Source organism: Raphanus sativus, chromosome 4 (assembly GCF_000801105.2).
Source record: "Raphanus sativus cultivar WK10039 chromosome 4, ASM80110v3, whole genome shotgun sequence".
Lineage (NCBI taxonomy): Eukaryota > Viridiplantae > Streptophyta > Magnoliopsida > Brassicales > Brassicaceae > Raphanus > Raphanus sativus.
In genome coordinates this window covers 25,490,929-25,514,291 of record NC_079514.1, presented here as the reverse complement: position 1 = coordinate 25,514,291, position 23,363 = coordinate 25,490,929, and the positions used below count along the sequence as shown (strand labels likewise).

The 23,363-nt window shown below is 37.7% G+C and overlaps 1 protein-coding gene, 1 long non-coding RNA gene and 1 pseudogene across 3 annotated transcripts; 1 reads left to right on the top strand and 2 right to left on the bottom strand.

Annotated features, from left to right (window-relative positions):
• Nucleotides 1-5,720: 5,720 nt before the first annotated feature.
• Nucleotides 5,721-8,270, top strand: LOC108843583 (uncharacterized). Of its 2 annotated transcripts, XR_001948339.2 has the most exons (3): nt 5,740-6,763; nt 7,272-7,617; nt 7,692-8,270. It is a non-coding gene; the product is annotated as an uncharacterized LOC108843583 (long non-coding RNA). The 2 variants fall into 2 exon arrangements; XR_008944244.1 differs by having other exon boundaries at nt 5,721-7,617.
• Nucleotides 8,271-8,601: 331 nt separating this feature from the next.
• On the bottom strand, nt 8,602-22,117 carry LOC108843581 (acid beta-fructofuranosidase 3, vacuolar-like; annotated as a pseudogene).
• LOC108834231 (protein NUCLEAR FUSION DEFECTIVE 4-like) lies at nt 13,221-13,939 on the bottom strand. The gene has a single exon (XM_057006988.1). The coding sequence runs from the start codon at nt 13,797-13,799 to the stop codon at nt 13,377-13,379; it is 423 nt and encodes a 140-aa protein (XP_056862968.1). The 5' UTR covers nt 13,800-13,939; the 3' UTR covers nt 13,221-13,376.
• Nucleotides 22,118-23,363: the final 1,246 nt, after the last annotated feature.

The window sequence follows — 23,363 nt, the reverse complement described above, 5'->3', positions numbered from 1 at the left end:
GAAATTCGCACTGTCGATTTCCGTAAAAGGAGAAAAAAAAGAAAACCCTACTTTCTTTGAGGTCCAGATTCTCTACGAAAGCCAACGAAAGTGACCAATTAAATGCGGAAAATATAGAAAACAAAACAAATTTAGAAAAAGTAGATCTTTATTTCGAATCCACGTAAGTACATTGGGATCATTACAAAAGATTATAAAAGCTTCGGCAGTGTCAGCGAGTTCCCTAGCTCTTGCCACCTAAAATCTTAAATCCAGTTGAGTCGCAGCTTGATAACATACGACGAAAAAATACGAAAAAGGTATTGTTGATTTCTGACTGAACCTTATGGAACGCTCTACCTACGTACCCCTTTCGAGGATCAACTCGAATGTAGTTCAGTTTAAAGAGTGGAACAAGAGACCAAACTACATGTGCGAGTTCGTCTAATAATCAAGTGCCAGTCGTAGAAACAAACTTGTCAAAAATTATGCCTAAAGTTTCTAAGTGCAGAAAGTTCTAAGAGCTAAAAAAAATCCTCCTGTGCTCCAAATCTTGGCTCTCCTTAAATATGCCTCCAAGGTTAGCCATCTTTCCCTTTCTGCTCCCGACTCGAGTTTATCTCTTTGCAGAAGTTTTCCTAAGGATTCATGTTTATCTTGGAAACTTCATATCTATCCTATTTTCCATTTATCCCTATCCAAGTCAATTTAAAACATCATTAAATTCAGGCATGTTATCATTTTAAACTATAAGTGGAATTTCGCCCTGTTTTATTCCGTTTCCGGCCGTTTTATGATTTACACGTTTTTACGTTTATTCTCGGAGAAATCGTCGATTTTGTCCAATGTCCATTTTCTATCTCTTGTGTCTTACAAACTGAACCAAATCAATTCATTAAGTCAAGGATATGATGGTGTTTAAGTTAACTTACAGCATCTTGATGTTTTGACTTGAACTTTTACGAGAAAACATGTGTTGCTTGTTTTCTTCGTAAAATCTCAATGGATCCTTCGATTGGTATGAAAAAAAAAAGATATTTCGATCGAGACTCGAAAGAAAACAAAATGGAGGAGTTAAGGGCGGCCAGGAGGAGGTGTGCCAGGAGAGAGGGGCTGTGACCGCCCTAGGGCTGAGAGAGAGGGGCTGTGCCCGCGCTAGGGCAGGGAGAGAGGACATGCCTGCTTTAGGGTGGGGAGAGAGTGTCAGTGCCCAACCTAGGGCGGGGGTAGAGGTTGTGCCTATCCTAGGGCGTGGAGAGACGGTTTGTGTCCATCCTAGGATGGGAGAGAGGCCGTTTCCGTCCTAGGGCGGGGAGAGAGGGGCCATTCCTGACTAGGGCAGGGAGATAGGGGACGTGCCAGCCCTAGGGTGGGGAGAGAGGGCCCGTGCTGATCACTTTCTTCCATTCTTATTTTCTCGCTGATTGCTTCGTAGATTTTTAGAACTATTTCGTTTGTTTAACGCAAGTTTTTCCGTAAACATTTTTCAAAAGCTGTTTTAAAGAAGATTATCTCATAGATTATACTGTGATGTTTTTCCGCAGAAATTTTTTGAATTTTGTTTGATGAAGATTTTTTCGTAAGATTTGTCAATTTTCTCAAAAAAACTTCAATAAGAACGTTTTCCGATCTCTTCATGCTTGAATAGAATTTTTTTTTATTCCTTGTCCGCGATGAAATATATGAAGTTCATTATGGCATCCTTATGCAAATTGGTTTGGATTATGCCGTATAGTTTCTTTGACATTTCCAGCTCATTTTTGCGTAAGGCACAATTTCTGGAAGGTTTTTAGCCGTTGATTTTTCCATGACCAATTTTGACCCAAACATAAAGTGCTATAAACAAGAAGACTCATTGAGAGGGGGAAAAATATGTTGGTGCAGGTCCGGTCGATTTCTTCTGTTTTCGTAGTCAGACGCTGTTGGGGTCTCATTTCAAGATTCACTGATGTCCTCCAAACATCGAGTTTACTCATTAGTTCAAGCACACCAAAACCTCCCCATCGTAATGAATCACGGTCTCCTGTCCACCGTCGACTTATCTCTCTGGAAGCTCCAGATGTGACAAAATAGGGAAAAGGACCGCACAGCTAAAAGGCAGCATTGAACTGGATCTCGACCTTTAAAGACCACGGACATGCATGACTACCGCACCAAAACCACCATCTTGTCGTAACAAGAACCGCCAAAAGAAACATGCACATCCATTAACCAAAGACCCACTAAATTCGAATATGAAGCAACGGCTAAGGACTAGAAATAAAGAAAGAAAGGGTGAGTCTGTCATGGCATCGCAGCGAAAAGAGCACCAGAAACTAAAGAGGCAGAGATTAGCGCAAAAAGAAGTTTCTTTTCTAGAGAGAAGATGTAGAAAGAGAAGAGAAAAAAGTTTGATTAAAAGAAAGTAGCCATTGTCAATATAATTATTAGTACATATGATCAGACTTACTCCGATAAGCACTGATATTAATAAAACTACTAGGATGAGATTCGCGCCATGCGCGGGATGAGAGTTTGATTTAAAATTTATTGTATTTAACATGTTATATATATTCCACATAAATTTAATGGATACAAACATGTTCAATATGTTGCGTTATATACTTAAACATGTGGAAAATGATAAATGGAATTAGTAAATAATATTCCCTCCATTTCAATATAAGTGTCGTTTAAGATTTTTGCACACAAATTAAGAAAATTATTAAATTTCTTGTTTTATCCCTACTAAATGTAATTTTTGTTTGGTTTTTATGAGTTAATAAATTAAACAAAGGGCAAAAATTCGAAAATTTATGTAACATATGCAATGGAAATAAAAAACGACACTTACAATGAAACAAAAATTAAAAGTTAGAACGACACTTAATATGAAACGGAGTGAGTAGTTTGCATGGTGTATTTTTGGGTAACATTTATAACATAGTGTGAATTATAATTAAATTTAAAAGTTTATAATAAATAGAATTGAAAAGGAATGCATAGAACTATTTATGTAATAATAAATGTTTATGAATGAACATTTTTAACGGTTGGTGGGAACCCTTTTGAATACATACTATACAAAAAATGATAAATCTCTATAATATTAACTGATAAGTCAGTTTTCTACGTGTTGCATTCACGTTAATTTTACGATAGTTAATTACATAGGCACCTTTAATGAATTAAAATATAATATTTAATTATCATTACTAAAAGCTTTTAAATAATTTATGCAAATTAAGTTTTTAATTTTACTTTTCCTTTTTATATTTTTCAAATAACATATATAATAAAAAGCAAATATTAATATAATTAAAAGGAAAATAATATTTACAAAAAAGGAAAGAAAGCATATTTTATAAAAATGTACTATATATATATAATGTGATTTCATTTTTTGTCACCAAAAAAAAGGAAATTTCACAACAGACAGTTTGATGTTAAAAAAATAAGCATAGCTTTAAAACATAATATTAAAAAGCATAATATATATTTTAAATTAATAAAAATATTTATTTATATCTGTATTTTTTAGATTATTAAGAAATTAATATAATAACATATACGAAAATATCATTGATTAACTAAAAATATTTTATAATTTCTACTATTAAGATGTTTATTCATTTTTGCATATTTGTTTGTTGAATTTTTAATTTTAATTTAAATTTTCTATATAATGAACTACAAAAAGAAAAACAAATCTACAAACTTTAATCAAACCTAAATAGCAGTAAAAATTCTATAAGGCTTACTATTTTTCAATATATTAATAAAGCATAATATACCTATAATAAGAATATAAACCATTATGAATTTTTATAGTTAAGATTATTTAGAATATTTTTAATTTATACTTTATACATCTAAAACATAAAGTTACTTAAGATTTACAAAAATGAAAATATTGATATATGTTCATGAGTTTTCAAAAATTTTAGCGGTAATATTCATTTATAAAACTAATCTACTATTTTACAGTTTTTCAAAATTTTAGCTCTTATATTTATTTATAAAATTCAGTTTTTTTCTACAATTTTACAAATCCACAAATATCTATTATACAAAAAAATTTGAAAGTATGTATACACATTAATGATGAAGAACTAAACCAATGCAATGAATAACACTCATAGTATTAAAAGTAAGATGGTTCGAAGAAGCAGTAAGCTTTTGCTTAATTGTTTAATAAAGTGATAGATAGAGCATTATGTATGTGCTATTTAAAATTATTATAAAAATAATATATAATATATTTTTTAATATATTACTATATGTATAATTTATTTATTTATATTAAAAATTATGTTTCTATAAAGATGTTAGTCATAAATTTTACAATTAAAAATATATTTTGAATAATATTTCACATTTAAAACATAATTTATTTATATATAAATATTTAACTTAGTTATCTATAAAATATAAAAATATATATTTAGTTAATATAATATATATAAATAATTGAACTATTATACAAAAAATAATATTTAAAATATAATTAAAATATATCAAATTAAATTTAAAAATATAAAATATAACTAAAATATGTAAAATATAATTTAAAATATATAAAATATTATTCTCAATATATAAAATATATTCTAAAATATATAAAATATCATTTAAAATATAAAAAAAAATATAACTGAAAATGTATAAAATATAAATATTAATATTAATATATAATTATATATAAATATAATTTAATTATATATAAATATAATTTAAAAATATACTTTTATTTTAAATTTTATTATTTTGTATTAAAATAGTTTTATGATATTATGAAATTAAGTAAATAGATTAGTTATATGTTTTCTTAATTTTACAAATTTTAAATGCAAATGCTCTACTAAAAACTTTATATTAGAGTATTCAACAAATAAAATTTGGAGAACATTAGCATTTGATAAATGATTTTCTAAATGTCTTTTAACAAAATGTTGATTAGATAATATAGAACATAATCTTATGCTAATGATCTACCAATCAATGTCTTAGTGACATTGAACTATATTTGAAAAAAAACGGAGTGGACAATATACTTGCGGTAATTTTCGAATGAAGATCATTGCATTGACTAAAATTTGCGTGATGAGAAAGCTCAATTTAAAGATTATACTCAGTATTTATGATAAATTATCTTTGTTTCCAAATTCCGTAGGTAGATTGCAGTGTAACACAAATTTGCGTGTTGACCAAGTGCGGGATTTTAAATATCGCAGTCTTTATGACTGTCCTAAGTTTCCTAAAACTCAATTATTAATTCTCTTCGAGTATTAGAAGGACCTTAATTTTTAGTATTTTGTTTTAATTAAAATGTGGAAATTAAATCTTGGGTTGTTTCATTTGAAAGTACCCATGAAAAACCGTTCTGGACCACTCAAAAACTTATCTTGTTCTGCAATCGTTTGCTAATGTTTTTATTATTATTTCCAGTTCAGTTGTGACTCAACAGCCAGATATAAATCATATATGTTTTTGATGAAGTTATTTACTTGAACCATTCTTTTGCAGGTTACTTGAACCATTCTTTTGCAGGATATAATGCATTAGTTCTACTCTTTGAACTTATGTCTTGGTAAATTTATTTTTCGGTTTAGATAGTGGAATATAGGTTTCCAATCAGGTGTGAAAGAGTACACCACAGTTATTATGAAACTATACGATATACAACTTTATTAGTATCGTTGTCAGTTTGTATATAAAGTAAGACCAGTAGCATTGTTAGTAATTACTCTAGTTATGAATGACTATATTTAAAAGTACTATGACAAATCCAAAAGTTGTATAGCAGCTAACGAAGAGAGAGGCAAGAGAAGGCGATTTTTTCTCTCTGTTCTCTTTCCCCCAAACGCCTTTCTTCTCGGCCAGATCCAATTAGCTTCTTCTTTAAGGTGGTCGGCAGAGGGTGCGTCCCGTCGATCCGCCATCCCTTCTCTCCCTATATCCAATTCCTCTTTCCTTGTTCGCGACGAGCTCCTCTCTTCCTCCTTGCTCCTCTTGCTCTGGCTCTCGCCGGATTGTGGTCAGATCCGGTGGAGAATTGATGTTTGGGTGCGTTCCCAGCATTTCTGGAGAGAGGCAATGTCGAGACAGTTCGTTTGCGTACAGGAGGCACCGTCGTTTAGGTAGATCTAGGGTTTGTCTGAAGGCGGTTCTGGGTCAGTTCCGCCGCGGGGATGTGTCGGAATGAAGGGCGTCACTGCCTCTTCTTCTCCGACTTTACGTCTCCTCTGCTCTCCCCTCTCTCCTCCGTCGGTCGCAATTGTAGAGCTTCCCCGTCTCTTTCCATGGTCTGAGACGAAACGGCGAATCTGAGGAGCTCGTTGGGGACATCTCCTTTAGCTCAAGTGACAGCAACCATGGTTTCTAGGGTGATATGTTCGACTCCCTTTCTTGCTACCGACGTCCTCTGCTAGGGTTTGAGGACAACCTCACGTGGAGACGCGCAGGCTTTTCAGTGGAGTTCTCTATTACCTTGTGCGATCCATGCTTTCTAGGAGAGTTTTGTCTCCTGCTGTGCTTCATGCCCCTGTTCAAAGCTCCGACAAGTTTGGCATTGTGCTCCTTCGTTGTTTCTGCTGTATCTAGTATGTCGCGTGGGCGGTTTGGGAGCTTGTTTGTACCGCCAACGCTTGACCGTAACTCGAGCTTCAGTGTTCCACAGCGTTGCAAAGGCAGAGTCTTTGTCTCTCAGTCGAGATAGTTTGGATGCTTGGTCGAGGTCCTCCTCCAGCGGAGCTCCGGAGCGTATGCCAGACGCATCCGTCGATGCCTGCTTGGAGCCACTTCGGTGAGTACTCGGCTGATCTTCACTGGCTATTCTCTTGCTTATGCAAGAAGGCTTCCATTAGGGGATTATATTGTTGTTTTACTTGAGCTGAACCTATTAACTTCAAGGCTCCTTTGTGTGTAGCTTGGAGTTAATTTCTTGTATCCTAGTGGTTTTTTTACTTTTTTTTGCGATCACTAGGATCAAAATAGCTATGGCAGAATGTGGTTGCAGCTAGCTTTGTAACCGAACCTTCATTGACGGTCAATGATATTTACCATTTAGCAAAAAAAAAAAAGTACTATGAGGAGAACTCTCATGTTGACAAGTCAGTAAATGGCATGTCTGTAAATATTTTACACTTTGAAGGTTACTTTTTAAAAGTGTTTCTCTTTTAATAGTAAGGAGATGTTTCTCGTAATTTCATTAGAGCTATCATTATCGCTGTTGTTTATCATGATTGTTAGGTTAATTATAATTTGAAAAAAATAAAAATTATCTTTTAATAGAAGCAACGTTGTTTAATTAGGGGACGGAAGAGACGTAGCTTATGGACACGCGTCATACGTTGAACTCTCTCTCTCTCTCTCATCTCTATTTCTCTCCCGTAGAAAAAAAAACGGAAGAATAGCGAAGAAGAAGAAGAAGAAGAAGAAGAATCAAAGCATGAGTGGGCAAGAGAATCACGACGCCAGCCGGATCTCTACTCCCTCCGAATCAGAGCCCAAAGCTCCTCAATCCTCTGACTATCACTCCTTACCCTAAGCTCGATCCCAACGACGTCAATCCTCCTCCTTCTCCCATCTCCGGCAACGCCGCCACCACCATGTCGTCGGAGTTCAATCCCTACGTCTTTCCTTCCACTGTCCCCAAGAGTAAGCTACTTCGCATCATCCGATCTCGAATTTATGTGTTTAATTGATTGATCGATTTTGGTTTTGGGGGACAGATACAATGAACTCTGTGAAGGACACGCTTGGAAAATGGGGGAAGAAGGCTGCAGACGCCACCAAGAAGGCTCAAGATCTCTCCGGAAACGTTTGGCAGCACTGTAAGAAGCACCTCCCTTGTCCCTTCTTCTTTGACGATCAGTGATGAATCTAGTGTATGTATGGTTGTTTTACTGGTATATTGTTTCTTTTTGCTTTGTGTGAAGAACTAGTGTTGTATTAGAAATATGAACTGAAGATAGTTTAATTGGAAAACAAGAACCGCTACATGATTATGAAGAAGCTCTCAAGAAGAAGCTCATTACTGAGTTGTTGTCTTAATGTTGTCTGAAGAAGAAGTTTAAGTTCAAGTCTCAGTTTAAGTTCAAGAATTAGTTTAAGTTGAAGTCTCTGTTTGTTGTTCTTCATGTCTCTGTTTGTTGTTTTTCAAGTTCAAAACTATGGCTACTTCTGTTTCATGTCTCTGTTTGTTGTTTTTCAACAAGCGTTTTTTAGTTTCTGTTTCTGTTTCATGTCTCTGTTTGTTGTTTTTCAAGTTCAAAACTAATCTACTTAAGTAAGATGAGGTCATCTCTTCATTGTTGTTGTATCATAGCTCATAGTCTCCAAAACCATGAGTCGTTGAGGCCCTTAATTTTTGGTATAAATACTTTATATCCCAGAACAGTAGTTGACTTTAGGATTTGATTTTTGTTAAAAACTTTGTTAAAAAGAAAGGGTTTTCGTATTCTACAACTGGAGCAGTCAATGAACGCAGTCCATTTTACTTAAATAAAATGAAAAAAGAAATTTCATTTTTAGTTTCGTGACTCATATCATATGATGAATCAATCACACACCCATTATTATATAACAACAATCAAAATAGTAGAGAAAAAAAGAGGATAATGTTTGTAGATAATAATCAGGTGCTAGAAGAAACACCGAGATCGTCTGCAGCAGATTAAGGATGAATAAAAGCGCTGTTCATTTGCCAGACCTTAAAAGACGCCGTGATAGTCGCATCAATCGCGTTATTGAACAAGAATAGCTTTGCAGCTCCATAGATGGCTTTTGTTGGATATACCCGTGAAGTAATACATGTTCTTCCACCTTGTCCAAATCCTTCGACTATCGAATGATCCACCTATAAATGATTTTAAATTAGCAACATTTAATTAAATTAGTTGTTGTTCGTTGAAACTATTGTATGAATACCTAGGAACTATTAATAGGTTTAAATATATAGTGTATCAGTGTATCACCAAGATTCTCATGGTCAATTTCTCTCCTTTTAGGACAGGTACGAAGCTTCCGTATACTGGTTTCACAACATCGTTTGCCATGGTCGACCTATTGATTAAGAGTTACTTTGATTAATATATGATTAAAAGGAAATTTGTTGATTGGTTAATATGTTAAACAAGAATTGCTTACCTTGAGGTGTCAGTGCAGAAGAAAGTCTTGAGTTTACAATCTTTCCCCTTAGTCACATAGAAGTAAACCGGAGTTTGTTCCGACAAGCTTTCGTCAGCAAGAACAGAGAATCCAAAAGGTCCTAAAGCCCCAGGTGCGGTGGCTCCACCGCTACTTTCACAACTGAATTCCTTGTCGTCCTCCACAGAGTCATCTCCAAAGATTACTTCGAGATCGTCCTTCTTGATCTTGAACTCAGCCTCTATGTCTAGCTGACTTGCGGGACCTACATCGACCGGAACCACTGTCCCTGGTCTAACCTTCTTTTGGAACTTCCTGCTTGTTAATCTTAGAGATTTGATTTCCTTAACTGGCCACTGGATTAAGTTCTTCCCCGTCTTTGTGTCCAAGAGAACAGTTCTCGGGACTCCCTGATCAAATTGAAAGCCTAACTTAGACAACAAGTAACTAGTATCCCAAAACCTTATTTTTCATACCACGTTAGGTTAAGAAATCAAACCTGAACAGAAGACCAACCCTTCTGTACATCAGCTGCTTCGCTGTCAGATTCACCAATCCAACCCCATAAGATTTGTTTGATCCAAAAATGGTCGATTTGCTGGAAGTGTTTGTTGGAATCAGACAATGAATTTGTATGGAGGTTTATGAGAAATCATCATAAAAATGGGTTAAATGATTGTAGCTGGACCCGGTGAAGGGATGCCTACGTACCCCAAAAGGGGATCAAGCCAATCGTAGTTCTACAACAAAGGGTTACAAGTGCTTAGAAGAAAGCATGTAATGTGATGTTTCTCTCTAGATGTAGAGATGAAATGATTGAGATGCAAAAAGAAGATCCTTTCTAGGGAGGAAGTGCCTCCTTATTTATAGAAAGATAAGGTCTAGGGTTTCCTATTGACCTCCCTTTTAATGGGCTGAGCCCATTATCTTATAGGCTTTGTTGGGGGTAAAACCCATGTCCAACAGTAAGCCCCCCCCCAGTTCGTTGAGAGAGATGAAGTTGATCTCTGCGAACTTTAGGAAGAGGTTTATAAGATAATGGACTCATCGTATACTCATGTCGTAGACAAATTGTCATGAACAGGCTGTTATGGCTAGGTTGTCATAAACGAAGTGTCGTGGGTGGACTGTCTCGGACGAGCTGTCATGGACATACTTCTGATTCCAATCGGAGCTTACTCGGGGATAGTTGCGTAAACGATCTGTGTGGACAGTGTTCTGAACCACCCGAGTTAGTCGCTATGGATGGAAGTATCAGTTGACTAGCTGTCAAGGACAAGTCACCACAAACATCGTCATGAACGTACCACCATGAACAAGCCATCACAAACGAATCGTCACGACTGATAGTGAGAGAGCGGTATGCGCCGAGTGACCGCGAGAGAGCGAGCCGAGTGACCGCGAGAGGGCAATCCGAGTGACCGCGAGAGGGCAATCTGAGTGACCGCGAGAGAGCGAGCCGAGTGACCGCGAGAGAGCGAGCCGAGTGACTGCGAGAGGGTGAGCTTTTCCAAGTAACGGCGAGAGAGCGAGCTGTGCCGAGTAATGGCGAGAGAACGAGCTTTGCCAAGTAACGGCGAGAGAGCGAGCTGTGTCGAGTAATGGCGAGAGAGCGAGCCGAATGACCGCGAGAAGGCAATCTTAGTGACCGCGAGAGAGCGAGCCGAGTGACCACGAGAGAGCGAGCCGAGTGACCGCGAGAGAGCGAGCCGAGTGACCGCGAGAGAACGAGCTTTGCCAAGTAACGGCGAGAGAGCGAGCTATGCCGAGTAATGGCGAGAGAACGAGCATTGCCAAGTAACGGCGAGAGATCGAGCCGTGCCGAGTAACCGCGAGAGATCGAGCTGTGCCGAGTAACGGTGAGAGGGTGATCCTCGTCGAGTAACGACTTCGCCGAACAATGATTTGACGGTGAAATGCTTCGTGGTTGCTCGCCCATGAACCTCGTGCCACTTTGAAAGACTTTGAGTTCGTCTTTCAAAGTATGAGGACCACCTCAATGACCTTTGGCTTGACGATTGTAGTCGGCTCTAGTTCACAAAAAGCATTACAAGATTAGATCAATACAAACCAAAAGAAATGACCATTCTTGCGTAGTTAATAAGCGAGCAATCAAACTAATTTGAAAGTGATAAAAAAAGATGCGATAATTTAGTAAAGAGCTTATCTTTAGGGTGAAGAAGAAGCAAGCTTATCTCGAGCAAAGTGACTACAAGAGAGCGATCCATTCCGAGTAACTGCGAGAGAGTAGCAACTGCTAGAGACGGATCTGCTCCGAGTAGCAGCGAGAGAGCGAGCGTCGTGTGACTACGAGAGAGCGACCAGGTAACTGCTAGAGACCGGTCTGCTCCGAGTAAGTGTGAGGGAGCAATCATGTCGAGTAACCGCGAGAGAACGATTCGTCATGAGTAGCCGCGAGAGAGCGAACCGTGCCGAGTAACTGCGCGAAAGCGAACCGTGCCGAGTAATCGCGAGAGAACGAACCGTGTCGAGTATCCTCGAGAGAGCGATTCGTCCCGAGTATCCGCGAGAGAGTGATTCTTCCCGAGTAACCGCGAGAGACCGATTCGTCTTGAGTAGCGACTTTGCCAAACAACAGATTTGACGTTGGGTTCGGCCCCCTCCTTCTAGCGCCAATTGTTTTGGTTGGGAAAATGGTCGATTTGCTGGAAGTGTTTGTTGGAATCAGACAATGAATTTGTATGGAGGTTTATGAGAAATCATCATAAAAATGGGTTAAATGATTGTAGCTGGACCCGGTGAAGGGATGCCTACGTACCCCAAAAGGGGATCAAGCCAATCGTAGTTCTACAACAAAGGGTTACAAGTGCTTAGAAGAAAGCATGTAATGTGGTGTTTCTCTCTAGATGTAGAGATGAAATGATTGAGATGCAAAAAGAAGATCCTTTCTAGGGAGGAAGTGCCTCCTTATTTATAGAAAGATAAGGTCTAGGGTTTCCTATTGACCTCCCTTTTAATGGACTGAGCCCATTATCTTATAGGCTTTGTTGGGGGTAAAACCCATGTCCAACAAGATTCTACCTACGTTCCTTATGTTGATCGTAAAATGTCTTGGATGCATAAAATTTACCGTAATCGTATCTCAAACCGGTACTGATCCCGACATCAATCGAAGGATTATCCGGGACCCATGTTCCATTAGAATCATGGTATGTCCCAATTGCATAATGGTCAATTCTAGTATCGTCCATGCTAGCCTTCACTACATGCTTAACTTCCGGTCCGTTAACCGAAGTGTCAAGACCATGGTGTTTAGTCTTTGAGACTGGATAAAAGTCAACACACTCCCACATTCCTGTGTTTGGGACTTGGTGCAACAGTATATCGTGTTTCTCGTAGGTCTTGAAATCGACTGTGTCATAAACCAAAGATATTCCTGTTCAATTGAATTTGGAGCCAATAGTGATCCGCCATTTACCGGCTGATGTCTTCCACGCAGTTGTTGGGTCACGGAAGTCCTTAGCATCGATACCCGGAGGGGGTTCGAGAACCGGGTTGCCAGAGAACTTAGTCCATTTCAACAAAAGTGGATCATTGGGGTCCTCAGGATAGGCAAGGTTTTGGACCTAAATGCATTATAATAACTAATTTCAAAATTATCAAAGAACTATATATATATATATATTATATAAGGCTCTCATAAGTATATCAAAATAGTAACTGATATAAATTCAAAAGGATTACGAATCAAAAGACTTAGTAAACAAAGATAAGGATCTTCAAAAATCAAAACCTGTACGAATTTGTCCGTGGAACCAGTGTAGAGCATGACAATAGAACCATCATCAAGTAAAGTAGCCGAACCGGTCCAAACGCCGTTAGTGTCGTACCATCGGTCAGGAACCATGGCAAAGAGGAGGTGAAGCCAGTGTATAAGATCCTTTGACACGGCATGACCCCAAACAATGCCACCCCACACAGCTGCATTTGGGTTATATTGATAGAAGAAATGGTACCATCCCTTATAGAACAATGGACCTGGATAGTTGTTTAACATTCCGTTTCTCAATAATTAAATTATAGAGACAGTCAAAATTTAGAGTTATTTTTGGGTTCACCAACCAATAAAATTTTGTTATTACTAGATATGATAATAGTAAAATTTCATTCGATTATGTAACAAAAAATATGAACAAAATCTTGAAAATTTTACACTGGTGTCATGAAACCAATATTCATTCATGTAAAAGAACATCAGTATCTCAAACTAAAAAAATCATGATGAACCATCTAGATCGAAACAATTCTTAACTCAGGCTACTACCAGATTTCTTGGCCTTTTTGCTAGCATGAATCTTAGCATAAATGTCCTTTGTCCTATAAGCCAACAGAATATCTAAACCGACTCCAATAATAGAAGCTAAAGCCATCACCAAGAAGATGAGACGGTAACAATGAGCTCCGACGCAAGTGTTGCCCCCACCAGGAGTTGGTGTAGCCTCTGCATCGTAGAGGAACCCAGCGAGGAGACCAGAGAAGAGGAACGAGCCGAGTGGTAAGTTAAGTATTAAGATGTTGTAGATGAGACCATAGTATTTGAGACCAAAGAGTTCTGATGCTGTGGGTACAGTAATGGCTAGACGGACACCATAACAAACTCCGACCACCATTGAACCGATGTAAAGTGAATTGGGCACAGCAAAAGCCATTAGTAGATACCCTACAGCCATGAGGATTTGAGATGCTGCGTTCCATAGTGGTCTTGGTGTTCCAGCTTTCCTATAGAAATCAAGAGTAAAATTCACACTCTTTGCTTAGTAAAGTTATTAAATCAGCTTGCTGATAATGATCTATTATCAAAAATCTATGCACGTAATTAGTTGGTAAACATCTAATTAAAGTTTGTAAAGAATATAGAGGGGGACATTCACATGTTTTAAAATATTTTATCATTTCAAAAGTATTTTTTTGTTATTTAAAATATTTCTTTTTAAATGGAATATTACTATTTTGTGAAATTTCCTTTCTGATGAAATCACATTATATATACATATATTTTCGTTTTAAATTGTTTTTTTTACTTTATACATGTTTCCTTTTAATTATATATGTTATTTGTAAACTTTTAAAAAGAAAAGTAAATAAAATTTCAACAATAATATTTAAATATAATAATTTTAATTTATGAAGGGTATCATTGTAATCAACCAACGTGAGAGTAAACGTGAACGCGACACATAAGAAACTGACTTCTCAAATAATATTATAGAGATATAAATATGTTATGTTGGGTTTAATATGTTTTTTCGACGGTGTTAAAAATAATTAAAAAAACGGCGTGTCTTGTTGCCATATATATTTACCAATATTTTTTTGATGACGGTCTGCAAACTACATGCCTTGTTGCCATATAATGTTTGCCTACATGCCTTTTTTTGATGTATCCATTTCTGATAATAAGTTTTCCATTTTATGGAAAAAAATATAAGGTCAAAGGAAAAATATGTAAACTTCTAAAAGCACAAAAATAGAAGAAGACTTCAACGTAGGATCTAGAGCTTACCATTAGGATCTACAGACGGAGAAGCCGAAAATTTGCCATTCACATACGCCATCGAATGGGGAAACAACAAAAAAACATAAAAACAATAAAACAAATAAATAAATAAACTGTAATACAGTTAATTGTTTGATTACTGATTAAAATTCTCCGGATTTGAAATTGTAAATACTGGATATCACAGTTGCTTAACTACATAACGTTGTGGAACTTAAAAACCTAAAGAATAAAAAAGATCACAAACATTCTTGAGAAATTGCCAAAAATACCATTTTCATAGTACCACTTTTCATGTTTACACTAACCACTTTTACCACTACTTTTAATGAAGGGTTTAGAATTGAAAGTTTAGGATTTAGGGTTTAGATTTAATGTTTTAGGGTTTAAGGTATATAGTCTAGGGTTTAGAGTTGAGGATTTAGGGTTTAGAGTTGAGGATTTAGGGTTTATAGTTTAGACTTTAGGGTTTAGGGTTTAGGATATTGAATTTAGGGTATATAGTTTAGGGTTTAGGGTTTAGAGTTGAAGATTTGGATTTAGAGTTTAGAATTGGAGGTTTAGGATTTAGAATTTGGGATTAGAATTTTGAAAAGCATATAAAAATAAAGATATAAGAGTTTTTACCATTTTAATAAATAAGGTATTTTTGAAAATATGTCTTTAGTGGTGGTAAAGATGAATAATGGTATCTTAAAAATGGTATTTTTGAAAATTCCCCAACATTCTTCGATGTTGTTTGGGAAAAAGTGGAAACATTAAAAAAAAAACTATTTTAGCTATAATTATTTATATATCCCTATATACTAAAGTACAAGTCATCTAATGAATCAAAATATGACATGTGGCATTGATTTAAAATTTAAAGAAAAAGGTAAAAGCAAAAGATTTTAAATACAAAAAGAAAACCAGTTTCGTGACTTTATCATATTTATCTTTTAAATGCTTTTAATTTTTATTTTTTATTTTGGCTAAAAATTCAATTTTTAAAATTTTCTGAATAAACTACTCATAAAGCATCCCAAATATTTCTCAGCCACGCATGACCACACGATCTTTTTGAAACGGTTAATGTTTATTTTTAGAGAAGATTTAACTCACGATAAGATTAACAAATTCAACTCCATTTGCGTTGAGAAATTGTGAATTTTGTAACAGCTCATAATTCTCAAAGTGTGGTAAAATTTGAATTTCTGACCAGATAAGTCAAAAACTTATTATGAGTGTATTCAACTATCCAGTCTACAATTCTGAATTCATACTTAACAGTCTTTGGGCAAATGGTGGCAAGTGGCAACAATAGTCTTCAGAAAGAACACAGATTTGTAATCGACAGATGGATGGGGCATGCTCCAAAGTTGGCAGATGAAGGTCAGGTTAGTAACTCTAAAAATGCCCAAACTCTTAATGCTCAAATTATACTTACGATATCAATTATATTGATTTTTTTTCTTGGAAAAATTGATTTTTTTTCATGAACCCTTTCATCTTTTAATTTACACTTGATTCCATGTATAACGCCAAACTCAGTTTTCTATCACTTTGTGTGGTTCTACGCACAGGTACTCTTTCCTCTTTTAATTTACATATAGCTTTTCTTTTTCTAACCAGACATATGATCAAAAACTTCTTATGATCGTAACTACACTTACATTTCAAAATCTACAGTTCTACATGAAAATCAAAATATTTATTGCCAAGTTGTGGCACACCAAAACTCTCCGAAAAGCATTTCTTTCAACGAAAAAAAAAAGAAAAAGAACACAAATATGCTATGGTTTGATAGGCGAGAGCATACATCGAAGTTGGCGGATGAAGATTAAAGTTCAGGTTAGTAAAACTATAAATTCCCAATTCAAGTAAGTTTTCAACCTTTCGTTTTTCAATGTTTTACCTTAAAGCACACTTATTAACTAAACATCTAAATTTTTTAGATTCGCCACAAGAAGAAAGGAAAAAAGTTGTAGGAATAAGTAAAAGGAAACAAATGGAGTTTAAGAACCTCGGGTGATAGAGAAAAGGAGAAATATTCATGTCTAGATCAAGACCTACTGATCAGGTAAGATTCAAATGTATACACTTTGTTTTTATATTGTATCTGTAGATTTTTATAGAATATACTGTATAACATTAAAAATGAAAAAAATGTAAAAGAATATCACGAAAAATAATGTAAAATTCAAAACAACATTTCTTTCCAGTGTGAATTATACAAGAGTTGTCCGGGCGTAGCACGGGAGAAAACACTAGTAATTAATAAACCAAGTGTTGTTGTTAATACCGTTCATCCAGTTTTTTTTTGGGCTGGAAATGAAATGCCGTTCGTTGCCACGACAACATTGGTGTTGTTCCACGCAAATGCTTCGCCGTTCCGAGCATCGAAAACTTTCCAAACCCTCTTTTCGGACACGCCGGCCAAACGAGCACCAGTCTCCGCCATTGTTTCATCATTTGTGCCATTTTTAGGTGTGGAACCTGTAGGTAATAAGCCCACTGTGTCAAGCCCAACAACTCACAAGCCCACCAACACTTCTCAAGTAAAGACAAATCCTCTCCAGCTTGCATCTTCCGTACCTGTAAAGAAAGACGTTAGAGACAGAGAGCAAAGGACCACACTTAGCAACAAATACACATTACTTGAGTCTGTGATTGAGGACTAATCCTACTTTACAGCTTTAGAGTTTGCCCTAGTTCTAGATCCTTCTAAGTTGTATATAAACTCTTGTAATAGCTCTTTGAGCAGTCAGTCAATGAAGCATATTTTCTAGACCTAAAGTTGCCTCCTTTTCTAAACTTTCATATGGTATCAGAGCTATTGAAACCCTAACAGGTATAAACAATGGCAGATCCAGTGAATCCCTATCCCTTTCCTAACAATGCTCATATCCTCAACTCAGTTACCTTGAAGCTTACTGACAGCAACTATTTGCTGTGGAAGACTCAATTTGAGTCCCTTCTCTCAAGCCAGAAGCTTCTTGGCTTTGTCAACGGTGGTACTCCAGCTCCTGCTCAAACAAGAGTCGTCGTCAACAATGAGGTTCGCACTGAAGAACCCAACCCCCAGTATGACTACTGGTTTTGTACAGACCAACTAGTGAGGTCGTGGTTGTTCGGTACCTTATCCGAAGAAGTTCTCGGCTCAGTACACACACTCTCCACGTCTCGAGAGGTGTGGCTCTCTCTTTCTGATAACTTCAACAAGAGCTCCGTTGCACGGGAGTTCACCCTTCGTCGTAGTCTGCAGCTCATCACCAAGAAAGAGAAAACCTTGTCAGTGTATGTTCGAGATTTCAAGACTATTTGTGACTCTCTAAGTGCTATTGGGAAACCTGTTGACGAGTCTATGAAAATTTTTGGGTTTCTCAACGGTTTAGGCAGAGAATATGACCCAATCTCAACTGTAATACAAAGTTCTCTTACCAAGTTTCCTGCTCCTACATTCAACGATGTAGTCTCGGAGGTCCAGAGTTTTGACGCCAAACTGCTCTCGTATGAAGACTCTTCCACAGTCACTCCTCACGCAGCCTTCAATGTCCAACACCAGCCTCAACCGTACTCACAAAACCAGAGGGGCAGAGGTCGCTTCCAACAAAACCGAGGCAGAGGTGGCTACACGACTCGTGGCAGGGGCTTCTCTCAGCATCAATCATCTCCTGCCAACACTGGAAACCGACCTACTTGCCAGATCTGTGGGAGAGTGGGTCATACTGCCCTGAAATGCTATAACAGGTTCGACAATAACTACCAAAGTCAGGACCCTACTCAAGCCTTCAGTTCGCTACAGATTACAGATCCTAATGGAAGAGATTGGTACCCTGATTCTGGAGCCTCTGCTCACATCACGGCATCCACCAACAATCTTCAAGCCTCTACTCCCTATCAGGGCAATGACACAGTCATGATTGCAGACGGGACCTTTCTTCCGATAACTCACACTGGTACTACAACCCTTGCATCACCTTCAGGTATGATCCCTCTATCTGAAGTCTTAGTTTGTCCTGACATACAAAAGTCACTGATGTCAGTCTCTAAACTATGTGATGATTACCCTTGTGGAGTCTTTTTTGATGCTAAGAAAGTGTGTGTAATTGATCTCACCACTCAGAAGGTGGTAACCAAGGGAAACAGGCGTAATGGCTTGTATGTGTTGGAGACTCCCGGTGCTGTAGCTTTCTTCTCCAACAGGCAGACAGCGGCTTCAGACAGCGTGTGGCACCATCGTCTTGGTCATGCAAATCCGAGAGTCCTCCAACAACTACAACAAAGCAAGGCAATTTCAGTCAATAAGAGCAAAGTCACCTCCGTTTGTAAGCCTTGCCAGATGGGGAAGAGTTCAAGACTGCAGTTTTTTACTTCTACTTCTTTTGTTTTGCACCCATTAGATCGGATTCATTGTGATCTATGGGGGCCATCACCAGTTGTTTCTAATCAAGGGTTCAAATACTATGCTATCTTTGTGGATGATTACTCTCGCTATACTTGGTTTTATCCACTACGTGCTAAGTCAGAGTTTTTCTCAGTGTTTGTTGGCTTTCAAAAATTAGTAGAGAATCAATTCTCAACTAAAATTAAGGTGTTTCAAAGTGATGGAGGTGGGGAATTTGTAAATAAATCTATGACTACTCACCTGAGTCAACATGGGATCAAGCATCTCCTTAGCTGCCCACACACACCGGAGCAGAATGGTGCGGCAGAACGGAAGCATCGACATCTGGTTGAACTTGGTCTGTCCATGATTTTTCACAGCCATGTTCCTCTCCGATATTGGGTGGAAGCCTTCAACACTGCGAACTTCATAGTCAACATGCTTCCCTCGACAGTCCTGAAAGATAAAAGCCCCTATGAAGTCTTATTCAAACAGAAACCCGATTATTCAGTGCTTAGAGTTTTTGGGTCAGGGTGCTATCCTTGTCTACGGTCAGTTTCAACACACAAACTAGAACCTCGTTCTCTACAGTGCGTGTTTCTAGGCTATGGGAACCAACACAAAGGCTACAGGTGCCTCTACCCTCCTACCGGTCGAGTCTACTTATCTAGACATGTTGTCTTCGATGAAGACACTCTACCCTTTCAAAATCAATTTAAACACCTGGTCCCTAGCTATGACTCACCTTTACTTAAGGCGTGGCAGATGGCATCTCCAGTAGCTTCTCAGACCGTACCGGAACCTCCATCATCATCGTTCTCTCGAGCCTTAATCCCTCCCATGCCTCCTCCCCCAGCTACTCCAGAACCACCACCTCTCCATGTTGATCCCGAACCAATGATCGCTGATCAAGGACCACTGGTTGCTGACCCAGAACCACTTGTTGTTGACCCTGCTCCAACTCCACCTCCCTCTGCTGCTCCTGTCAACAATCCAAACAATCACCCTATGACTACTCGTGCTAAAGCTGGTATCACTAAACCCAATACGAGATATGCTCTACTCGCCTCTAAATATGACACTGAGGAACCAAAATCTATTGCTGCTGCTCTTAAACATCCGTTGTGGAATGCTTCGGTTTCAGATGAGATGACAAATATACACATGCTTCATACCTGGACTTTGGTACCGCCAACTGAAGATATGAATGTTCTTGGCTGCCGTTGGGTCTTCAAAATTCAATTCAATCCTGATGGCACTATCAAAAAGTTCAAGTCGAGATTAATTGCTAAAGGGTATGATCAAGAAGAAGGCTGGGATTACCTTGAGACATTTAGTCCAGTTGTTCGAACAGCCACAATCAGATTGGTTCTGAACATAGCGGTTGCAAAGGGCTGGAAGGTGAAACAGCTTGATGTCTCAAATGCGTTTATCCATGGTGATCTCGATGAACCTGTCTTCATGATGCAACCTCCAGGTTTTGTTGACCCGCAACGTCCTCATCATGTGTGTCGTTTAACCAAAGCTCTCTACGGCCTTAAACAGGCTCCGAGAGCCTGGTTTAACACCTTCAGCAATTTCCTTTTGGAGTATGGCTTCACCTGCAACAAATCGGACCCGTCACTCTTTACTTATCACATCAACAACAAGACTCTAATTCTCTTGCTCTACGTAGATGACATTCTACTTACTGGGTCTGATGAACATCAAGTGACTGATCTGCTGCAGACATTACACAAACGCTTTCTCTTGAAAGATCTTGGTGCTCCCAAATACTTTCTCGGCATTGAAATAGAGACTCACGGTGACTCCCTATTTCTGCATCAAACTGCCTACGCTGAAGACATCTTACATCAAGCCTCTATGTCTCACTGCAATCCTATGCCCACTCCCTTGCCGCAACGCATTGACAATGTTGATACTACTCTCTTCCCTGAGCCCACTTACTTCAGAAGCCTGGCCGGGAAACTTCAGTATCTCACCATTACGCGTCCCGATGTTCAGTACGCGGTTAACTTCGTTTGCCAACGGATGCATGCTCCGACGATGTCTGATTTTGCTCTCCTGAAACGTGTTCTTCGTTATTTGAAAGGGACTATCAAGATGGGACTACACATTAAGAAGAACACTACGCTTAATCTACAAGCTTACAGTGATAGCGACTGGGCTGGCTGCAAGGAGACTCGTCGCTCCACCACCGGGTTCTGCACGATGCTTGGCCCCAATCTGATCTCGTGGTCCGCGAAGCGTCAGCCGACTGTCTCCAAATCCTCCACTGAAGCGGAGTATCGGGCCCTTACGTCTGCCGCTCAGGAACTCAATTGGCTCTCTGCTCTCCTTCGCGCTCTGGATATTCCTCAGTATAAGCCCACATTGCTGCACTGCGACAATCTCTCGGCGGTTTATCTCAGTGCCAATCCGGCGCTTCACAACCGATCGAAACACTTCGATACGGATTTTCACTATATTCGCGAGCAAGTTGCCTTAGGCTTGATCGAGACGTGGCATATTCCGGCGACTGAGCAGCTCGCCGACATCTTCACGAAGCCTCTCTCACGGCGTCCTTTCGTTCTGCTCCGAGCCAAACTTGGTGTTGCAGAGCCCACCCCAAGTTTGAGGGGGGCTGTAGGTAATAAGCCCACTGTGTCAAGCCCAACAACTCACAAGCCCACCAACACTTCTCAAGTAAAGACAAATCCTCTCCAGCTTGCATCTTCCGTACCTGTAAAGAAAGACGTTAGAGACAGAGAGCAAAGGACCACACTTAGCAACAAATACACATTACTTGAGTCTGTGATTGAGGACTAATCCTACTTTACAGCTTTAGAGTTTGCCCTAGTTCTAGATCCTTCTAAGTTGTATATAAACTCTTGTAATAGCTCTTTGAGCAGTCAGTCAATGAAGCATATTTTCTAGACCTAAAGTTGCCTCCTTTTCTAAACTTTCATAGAACCGTCTGTGACGACGAAAGCAACGTACAAAGCGATGAATAGAAAGCCGGAACAGACAGCGAAATAGACTTTGATGGGTCTTCTCCGGACTGTCTCCGAGATCGAGTTTGAAATTGAATCGGACAATGAATCTTGTTGGGAAGTGACCAGCAAGAGAGACTCGGAGCTTGCCATTAGTTTTCTTTTTTGTTCTCTTTAGATTTTGTGACTGTAACAGAATGTGGCAAGCCCTATTAATAATAAAAATCAACCCACTCAAAAAAAGAAAAACAAATATAAAAATATGAGTTATTCTTGGGTTCACCCCTAGAGTGAACCTAAAGGTTCACCCAACCAATAGGAATCACTCATTTCATAATTGATATCTTTTAGAAAAGGAAACAAAATATTATCAAGTTATATTATGTTTTAAAAATAAATAAAATAAAAATAAATAAAAATAATAGTAGTTACAAAAAAATGATTTAAAAAAAAATATTTTTAACATATCACAAAAAATATACCCTAAACCCTAAATCATAAAACCTAAACCCTTTAGTATACCCTAAACCCTTGGATATACGCTAAACCCTTGGATAATCTTAAACTCTAAACCCTAAACTCTAGTATATGCAAAAAAATAGATATTTTAACGCCATCATCGAAATACTAAACCCTAAATCATAAACTCTAAACCCTAAACCCTTGGGTAAATTATAAACACTTGGATAATCCTAAATTTTAAATCAAAAACACTAAAACAATAAATCTGAAAAATACTAAACCCTTAATCTTAATCTCTAAACTCTTTTTAAGATTAAGGATTTAGTATTTTTAAGATTTAGTGTTTAATGTTTTTAGTTTAGAGTTTAGAGTTTAGGTTTTTGTGTTTTGATGATGGAGTTAAAAGATATCAATTGTGAAATGAGTGATTCCTATTGGTTGGGTGAACCTCTAGGTTCACTATAGGGGTGAACCCAAGAATAAGTCTAAAAATATTGATTCAGACAGGTAGATAGACAAGAGAGATAACTTGAATGGGTCAGCAAATTGGAACTGTAGTTTCTATATATATAATGTATCGAAGTTCTGTAGTTTTTGAGGAAAGTAGCATTTTAAACCTTGAAGGTGACACATTCTAATAGTTTAAACACTCAACCTTTAGCCGCCTAGGCACCTGGCTAATCACTGATCGGAACCACTCTGCCGGGACTTTACTCTAATCTGACCAAAAAATCATTAGATGATAAATCGGCCCAACAATTTAATTAATCAACTTATTGCCGATTAATCGGCCCATTATTAGATTAATCGACCTAATAATTAACTCAAAATTTTTTTAAAAAAGAACTCTAAAGATATTTGTTGGGCTTATTACAAAGCCCATATATCTTTATCATGTTTACCCAGTAGAAAATACCTTATATAGAAGAAAATTTTG

What these genes read in the sequence shown, in the direction of transcription:
- LOC108834231 (XM_057006988.1), bottom strand. Translation starts at nt 13,799, where the DNA reads ATGGCTGTAGGGTATCTACTAATGGCTTTTGCTGTGCCCAATTCACTT.